This window comes from Rhea americana, unplaced genomic scaffold (assembly GCF_003343005.1).
Source record: "Rhea americana isolate MKP2758 unplaced genomic scaffold, rheAme1 scaffold_2, whole genome shotgun sequence".
Taxonomy (NCBI): domain Eukaryota; kingdom Metazoa; phylum Chordata; class Aves; order Rheiformes; family Rheidae; genus Rhea; species Rhea americana.
The window spans coordinates 6594157-6603402 of record NW_028186149.1 but is presented as its reverse complement, the minus strand read 5'-3'; the positions used below and the strand labels follow the sequence as shown (position 1 = coordinate 6603402).

Here is a 9246-nt window from a genome sequence, read left to right as displayed (position 1 = left end):
ATTTTTTTAAACTACATAGTCATAAATTAAAGCACTGATTAAATAAGCGTATACAAAATGTAATTAAATTAAAAATCACAGCACATTATAGAGAAAAAATAGGAACCATTTATCACAGCAGAGAATATTTTTTTACCCTGTGAAAAGAACATTGACTAGCAAGCACAAAACATCCTAATTTAAACAAAAGAAAACAAAGCCATATTTCCCTTTCTTGCATTCATTGCAAGCAGCGATCTTTACCCACTTTGAAACATTTCCAGGAATAAGATCTTCCTTGAGTATAACAGACAAGTTCTGCCANAAAAAAAAAAAAAAAAAAAAAAAAAAAAAAAAAAAGAAGAAAGAAAAGAAACCCAAACCCAAACAAAACAATAAAAAAGAAATGTACAAACAAAACAACCCCTACAAAATAAATAAGAATTATAAAGCTTTTTTTTTAAGTAACCTTAACAATTATCAAACTAGTAAGTTCTGCCTTATCACATAGACTCTCTATACAACATAACCCTAAAGATTTATTACTATGAGGTATTTGGAGGAATTGGTAAAAGCAATGCACGGCCTGTCTGGGTCAAGGGACTCAAGCTGCTTTCAAGGGGAAAGAGGAAGGAACCTTTGGTTTGTCAGCAAGAAAGTGGAAAAAAACRTTTTCCTTTGGTATCAAAGAAAGTTTCATTGCATGGTTGCACGGCAAAAAGCACCACGGTGAAGAATTATTCCTTTTTTTTTCATTAGTGGCCTTTCTAACAGGCTGAGGTATTCAAAGAGTATAAGGTGAGAGATAAAGAGGTCAACAGCGGTTTAACACTTTGGTTYAAGCAAGGCACTCGTCCTATGAGTTTACAAAGTTTGCAACATGTTTGCCTAGAGCTTTATTATTATTATCCTTATAATCGTCAGTAGTAGCAGTTGTAGCAAGAGAAGTATTCATAAGGTCAGTATCGTTATTATTAAGAATGAAGACAAGTTTACACACGGAGTGAAGGTTGAGGAAGGGGGGTCTGGGGAGGGAGGGTTTTAAGAAGGAGAATGAGTTCCCTTTACAGACCAAGGCCGTGCATGAAAAATCTTTGGTATTCTTTGGTATCATCAATGTGATTAAAATCACCAATGGAAATCGAGTGAGGTAGCGTCTTTGGTTCACACTATAAATAGTAGATCTTTACACACTTTTTTTTTCTTTTTTTTCTTTTTTTTTAACACGTGGAAGTAGCTATTCCTTACCTTTTGCTTCTTTGTCTTTAGCAAATAGTTACCAAATGTATTGTAAAGCTAACCACACCACAATATTAAACCAGAAGGCTAAGCAAAGTCTCAAAATTAGCCTCTGGACCTTTGAATGCACCCAAACGCAGCTAGATAGAAAAGGGTAAGTGCTTTCTCTTTGTTTGCTAAATGCATAGTTTTCATCCTTATGTACAAAGGAGGAGGAAGAGGAGGAGGATAGAAGGAAGCGTAGTAGAAAGAAGGACCGTTTTTCAGGGTAAAAATGCCTTGCTTACAACTCAGTTGAGGAGAAGTGTCCTAAGACTCTTTGGTATAAGCTGAGCGGTGTTTCCTGGCCCCGCGGGGAGCGGTGGCCCCTTTGGGCAGGCTGCCCGTGGGCACGGCGGCCTCGGGCCAGAATCCTTCCCAGGAAAGCAGCCCGGGGCGCGCCGGCGCGACCGCTGCAGCCCGCCGAAACCCCGGCGCACGTTTGCTTCTGGCATCGAACGGCGCCGGCCCGAAGCTGCACGCAGAGAGCCCGCTGGCGGCTCTTTCTGCTTGGTTTTGCTTCACCTGAGTAAGGAGAGGAGGAGGAGGAGGAGGAAGAAGAGGAGGAGGAGGCGGCCCCTGGAAAGCAACGTGGGGGGCACAAGCAGCAGTACTGGTTGCTCTGGGGTTTTTTTGTTCGTTTGGTTTTTCCTGAAAAGCTAGTAATGCCGTTTATAGCGGGGATGGATTCAGCCACCTCAGCTCTCGGGCAGCCTCCGCGGCGGGGCYGGTCCTGGAGGCGCGTGCGAGCGGAGCGCGCGTGCCCCACGGCCTCGCGCCCTCCCGCCAGCTCTGCCCGAAGCCCGCGCTCCCGGGCGCCCACCGCTCCGGGGCTCGCGCCCGCTCCTGACTGCTCCTGCTGGGATTCAGGTCCTTTTTTGGTCTTTTTTTTGGAATTCAAAACTAATTTTTATTTTGTCAGGAATTAAGTCCTGACCTCACCAAAGCAAACGGAAAGAATATCATTAATAAGATGGAGGCAGGATTTTCTGTATAATTTTAAATGTAGCTTCAGAAAAAAACGCACTTTCATGGATGACTTGCTAAGAAACGATGATGAYAAAAATCAGGGTGCACTAACTAGTCTGTCCGAGCTGCAGACAGAGCCCTGGGCAGCCTGCTCAGAGGTAAAACAGCTTCACGAGACAACGACCAGCTCCGGCCTTATTCGCTTCGTGCTCTGAAAGTAAATAAAGAAAAGCGTGATCCTTGTCTGTTCAGAGTATGGGCCGCATATTGCTCATGGGAAAAGCGGTTTTGTTCTTAATGGCTTACAGAACAACAAAAAAATTTATACATAAACAGATGCGTAAAAAAAACACTTCAAGTCTATAACTTGTGCATCAGTTTCAGTGTGTGTGCGTGTATACATATACACACCCACACAAAAGCGTGTGTGCGTGTGTGTGTATACACACAGATATAATCAGGGGCTTGTGTGTGTGTGTGTGTGTGTGTGTGTGTGTGTGTGTGTCTCAGAGATCCTGAAATTGCATATTGGGTGCAAATTTAATGCTGGTATGAAAGTTCTCTTTGGTTTCAGCAAGTTAGTTTCTAAGAGAATACAATGGAAATACTAAAAAACGTGGTAATGTACTTTGAATTTCCCTGCATTTTTAAATTCTCAAGTTTTAAATAAATAAGGCTTTATTTTTGAAACTGTAAGTTACAAAGCAGTGTYTTGCTGGAAAAAACTAAAACATTAGTTATTACTGTCTTTTATTAATTTTACACTAATGAGACTGCGTTCATAAAATACTTTATACGTGAACTTATTAATATTTCCTTGCCAATTATATTTCAGTGGGAATGGAACACTTTAAAAGAAAGTTTGCTAAAATTTAAGGTAAGCTAGAGACTCACAGAAAACTCACAGATTATATTTGCTTTGTCAGTCTTAAGGTGAGTTTAACGCAGAAAAATGTGGAGAAATAGTTGGTGCCAAAAATCCTGTCTTCATTTGACTTTATTTTGACGAAGAGATATTTCAGCTGTATTTTAAACACTTCCTGGCAATTAACTGTATACCCTGAAACTTGACTAGACCCTGTTGCCTTGGGAAATGAATGGTGCTACACAGTTACTTAACTTGGTGTTTCTGGTATTTTGAGTGGACGTCACAAAAGACAGTATCTGCTACTATTGATGTTGGCTGGATTCTAGTTTACCTTGAATTTTTCTTTTCTTCAAAAAGAGTATAAATAAGATTATCCATTTCTCATTCTTGCAGTGGGACATATACCTGCATATTTGGYTACTTTGTAATTTAATATGCTCAGAATTATAACAATAGTTTGAAATACCAGTTAGAAGTGTAGAAGGCATGTATGTGTTTTTTAAAGTCTCTTTTTCCCTTATACTAAAATTTAATATGGAGATGTTGCACACTTTTCTTTTTAATTTTATCAGAGTAAGAACTGAATGATTTATCGTCTAAAGTTCTGTTAGCAACAGAGCATTTAAACCTTTTCAGCTACAAATTTTTAACTATTTCATGCATTATCCTGATTAACAGATGAGCAAGAAAGAATGCGCAGAAGGAAAGATCAGCCTGTTATACGCAGATATGAAGCCACGAACAGGCTGTATCTTGGTGTTGTGGGAATTTTGCTGTTGACTTCAATGGATCCATAATTTGGCCTGCAAAAAGCACTGTTGGGGCTCCCGTTGGAGCTGTCCCCACTCAAGTTAACTGATGCTGCACTATTGTTTTTAATAGGAAAAGACCAAGAGTCTTYAAACCTGTTCCTATTCCTTTGCCTATTAAAGTCAGTAGGTTAAAAAAAAGCTCACTAAAGTCAGTGAGTCTTGATCAGGTGCTGGGCCTTGCGGTTTTCCTGTTATCCATGCTTTTAATTTTTGCATACAAAATGTCTCCTRCTTGCAAGCTAGGTGGCAGAGCTGAGCCATATTTACATAGGACGCACGGTTTGGAAAGGTGGTTGTTCAACGGCCTTCCGGCAGGATCAGCCTGGGACGGCGGAGTAACGGGATGCACGCTCAAGGGCCACCACGCTACCTTGCACAAACCTGTAAAGGCCCCCCGACTTTTTTCTTTTTATTTTTTATTTTTTTTGCTTCTGCTGATGTCAACAGCAAAAATGCTCATGACTTCAACAGAAGCAGCATCCTGTTATCGGTATYTGTGCTCTGACATGGGGTACAAACTCCTTAGAAGACATTCTTTCTTGCCAATCATGAAAATTAACAGTAATGTGGTTTTAGTAATTGCAAATAACAGTCTTGATTACTAGTTTTATGTGTTATACAGTTAGATTAGTTTATACCTATAACTCTACATAGTATTTTGTGTAAAAATAGCTTTGGAATATTAAAATCATTGCAATAAAATACCTGCAATATAATTATTAAATGTGTTCTTTGGTAGCTAGTCGATTTTTTATGGATGGAATAGTTTTCCTTTTTTGAATCTGAACATTCCTTAACAAACAAAGAGAATGCACTGGTTTAGGTATCATTCAAATTCCTCTGCCTAGTTTGAACTTGTTTCCAGGCGTTGCACCAGTTAAGTTCAAACAATGAAACAGCAAAAAATCACACTACCGTTCAAATGGATTCAGACGACTCCACGCCTTGCCGGTCGTGCTACAGCACAACCCTCTCTGAAGACCAGCCCTGACTAAGTCCCTATCCACCAGCGTGTACACAGTACGGATACACTCTACACCTTCATGGCAACTGCTACGAAAATGAAGAGCCATATCTGAAAAGATGTCCATTCAATGACAAGAAATCACTATGCGCCAAACCACCAGACAGCCAAATATGGTGAAAATGCTCATGGGCGAAGGTGTAAGACCAGTGGTTAATTCCTTTTCTCTTTGCATTCCTTTTCATTCATTTCCTTTTCTTCTTTCCTCTTGTTTCTCTCTTTTTTTTTTTTTTGCAAGTCGTCGTCCTACTAAAGTGTGTGTCTTAGAACAAAGTCATAATGCAGGTGAAATAAGTCTTTGGTTTCTTTGGACTTATAAATAACATTTTTTTCAAATAGTTCTAAGTATAAACCTGCTATCTTGAGGTCCTGGTCCGTCTTTATTTATTTATTTATTTTTAAAGCTTTTCCACCGAGGTTTAGTTTGTGGTTATTCCTTCATGCTTTGGTACAAGTGCTTGATGAAGAAGATGAGTTGCCTGAATTAGAGCTGCCCTCGTCTTGCCACTTATCCAGACTCCTCCTCCGTGCATTCATGAAAAAGTTGCTGACGGTGCTCAACTCCAACCCTAGCTGCTGGGAAATGGTGATTTGTAATTCTTTGGATGGACGCTTATTTTCCTTGAATATTGCATGTAGAGTCCGACGCTGGACATCCGTGAAGACCAACCGAGGCTTTTTGGGGGTATTCCCTCTATCCTTCCCATGCTCTTGTTCTTTCCTCTTGCACGCTGCAAGAAAGGGAGCAGCAGTTAGCGGTCTCACAGAGGAGTCATTACGAATGCCATAAATGACAAACTCGGAGAAAACCCCGTTAATTTCAGCTTCCAAATTGGGAGAGCACGTGTAAYACAGGATAAGACACGCTCTTGCAYGCAGATTTCATGGGTCTACCCAGGYGTACGCACGTATAAGGTTATACATTTTACTCTTTAGCCACTCGGCTCTGCTAAAATTAACACAGGTGTTCGCAGGAACCTCTGCCAGCTGCGCTATTCAACCTCCATTTCACCCATTTCTGAGGCTCTGAAACACCAGCTGACAACCTGGGCTCATTCCTTGCTCTTGGTTAAGGTCTCTGGATACAGTCAAACACAGTACATGGGAATGAGTGTGGAGGGGTGACAGAGCACAAATTATTAATGGATGTGAACCCAAAAGACTAAAATTGAAGTCATCTTAGGGGGCCTCTGCTGGTGCCCCCACGCAGGGGAACTAACACGGGTGCCCGCGAGTGCCTCGGGGACCCGGCGTGCAGCCGCCAGCAGCGGCTCACCRAAACGGCTCACCACCACCAGAGGAGAGGGGCTCCTAAGTACCGCTCTTCTCGTCCCTCCGCCTACCTACAGCTCTTCGGTGTCAACCCCTTTCTGTATCTTTTCATCAGCAGAGAAACAAAGAGCTGGGAGAAAACGGGCTTCTATTGCAATCTTACAGGCCCAAATGGTTACGTATTTTGAACGAACCAAATCACATTTTGACTTGTAGGACAATGGTAGAGTAAATCTTCTTTATGGAACTTCCTTCCAATTTAATCTAAATCTTCTCTTCTTTCCTTTCCACAATGTTATTTTACTCTACGTTATTAAATGACATTTGAAAATTTAAATCTGCCTTGCAGATCACCTGCTAGGCAGARCCTGGGGGGCTGGGAGAGCAATCTCTCGTCTTCCTGCTAGCTTTTGACTGCCTGCCAACCTTTACTGTCAGCATTTAGCTAGGATGAAAGGTTTCCTTGGGAGGACAGATTGGTCTGTCTCACTTTCAAAAGAGCCTGAAGTTGTCTGTTTCCCCCCCTTTTTTTCCCCATAACAACATCCCTTAATGCCGACCTGGAGAAGTATTCTGAGGATAATTTGGATGGTCTGTCTGTCTCTGTGCCTGTCTAGTCCTTATTTCTGTGGAGATCAGAGCTGATTATATTAAGAATTTTCTGCAGCATCTCCACCAGTTCCCTGGTTATTGGGCTGAAAACAGCAAATTACTTTACAGAGGTCCTTAGTGCATGCTTTATTGCTACTCAGAGCCAGTGCTGGCATGAGGATTTAATTGCTGAAGGAAGATATAAAAGTAGCCATTCACCTTCTGTACTTACAGAAGTAGCAGTTGCACAGATCAGATAGGAAAATTCAAGTGATGGCAACTTCTCATGCCCCCGAGACTCGGTCCTGCTCATCCTGACCTCTGTGAGCCCCACAAGGCAGGAAATACAAGCATTTTCCTTCTCTTAATGGATGAGTTTTGAAGAGCTTCCTAACAATACATATTCCTGCTACAGAATCTTTCATAAGCAATGACACACTGATCAAACAGACTGAGATGCCAAAATCCAATCTTCTACAGTCATTTTTATCCAAAAACCTTTGAAGATTCCTTTGAGGTCACATCCTGACTTCTAAGACACTTCTAAGACACTGCGTAACTTCTGGGCTGAAAAACAGTTCCTTCATACAAGTGAGACCTCACTGAAGTTAAGCCGGGGAACTGAGCCTGTAAATCAGTTCCTGTGAAAACTGTGCACACTGACTGAAAGCAAATACTGAGAGCTCAGGAGTTAAAACTACCTTTGCAAGAATGGCCCATTCTTTACCAATAAATATTAGAAAGTAGGAAACRAGGTGTGAAGAAGAGATTAAAAGAAAATCTATCATTTAAACACCTGTGAACACGTGGCAAGGAGAAGCCCCCCCGGAAAGCAGCCGCAGGCCCTCAGCCCTCCTCCCGCGCTAACCCAGCCTCCGCCGCTAGCTCTSTCCTGGCCAACGCGCTGTTGCAGGAAAGGGGCAAACGAAACCCGGGTAATACTCGCCCTGCCTCCCGGTCCGCTCCTTCTCACCGGCCTTTCCATAGTGACTACACAAATTCCACGTTTTGCCTAGACATACTGTCCAGAGATTATGATTTTTCACAAAATCCTAACGACACAAGGAGCGAGATGCGAGTCAGCACTGGATAATGCTTCAACAGGAACTATCGTGCTGTGAATTGCACTCCCAGCAGCAAATACAAAACCAGTTTAACTGCTGTATAAACCTCTGAGGTTTCCATCACAGAATAGCACAAGAGTTCTCTGAAATCATAGAGAATAACAAAAAACAAATGTGCATTGTGAAGCTAAATTGTCTAACTTGATGTCTTCTTGAACATAGTATGTTCATCTCCTGGAATTTAATATTCCCAAGCAATTATTTCCCTAGGAAATGTTTCTTGAGTTGCAAAATGCCTCATTCCTGAACTCCAGTTGCATTTGAGACCTCAAACTTACTGTTGTTAGGATGAGAGAGGTAAGAAAAAAAGTATTCAGTGATGGGGACAAAAAATAAATTTTATGAAGTCTACAATACAAATAAACCAATTCTAGCATTTAGCAAGTTCCTGGAGATTTCTACTTATCTCCAGTTTGTCTAGCACTTCACTGTGCAGATAACTGGTAAAGCCAATTAAATATTACATGGCACGTAGGGTACAGGTTTTAAAACTCAGTCTTCCCTGTAATAGCCAAGATCGATTTAAGTTAATTTATATTGATACAAAACATTCAGCCTTGGCTTTGTATCAACGAAAAGAACACAGGTTGCCGCACACTGCTTTACCCTAGGCTGGATTATAGCAATGACTGTGTAACCTACTTTTCCATCGGGGGAAAAAAAAGAACGTCATTGCAGTAACTGAGATCCCGCCAGTTTCCCACCAGCGAGGAGCCTCCCCTGGAGCTCCGTGTTGAAGGTGCCACACAAGCTGCCTCCGCTCAGCAAAAGGCACCCTAGAAAGCTGACAGAAACACCACCGCTACTGCTTTTTGACAGTCTTAGTATTCCATCTGTCTGTAAAGCCTGGCCATGTTACGGATTGTCAGGGGACGGCCAGTGCTCACGCAAYGTCTAGCCGGCTGTGCAATAGCGTACTTCCCCTCTCGCGTGGTGTGCACGGCCCTGCGCCTCAGTYCTCAGACCGGTATCTTCCGAATACAGTACAATTCATTTCCTGAGCTTTTCACTGCTATCTGGATGTTTGCCAAGCAAAGTGCAGCTGTTTCCCAGCCCCTGCATGGGAGAGGGCGCGAGGGTGAACRGCGTGATCGCTAGCAGTCCCTCCCAGGCGCATTTTCTGCGACGAGTTGCCACCCCGGTTTTGCAGAGGCAGCGGAAAAGGCAAGGCGGCGCGCACAGCTCACAAGCCCGACCCGCGACGCCGGGGTCTGTGCTTCCAGAGCGAGCACTGTCCGCGCAGAGCTTGTCCAGCCTCTCTCAGGGCTGAACCCCAGCTCCGCAGGCAGCGTTTGCCCGCCGTAGTGCCGAGAACGGCGGCTCGTCCCT

At 42.8% G+C, this 9246-nt stretch overlaps 1 protein-coding gene across 1 annotated transcript in view; it reads right to left on the bottom strand.

Annotated features, from left to right (window-relative positions):
* Positions 1-5368: 5368 nt before the first annotated feature.
* ONECUT1 (one cut homeobox 1) overlaps positions 5369-9246 on the bottom strand; it is a 19567-nt gene continuing 15689 nt past the window's right edge. Inside the window, exon 2 of the mRNA XM_085303708.1 lies at positions 5369-5661. Coding sequence (XP_085159834.1) covers positions 5369-5661 — 293 coding nt within the window. The remainder of the gene's footprint in view (positions 5662-9246) is intronic.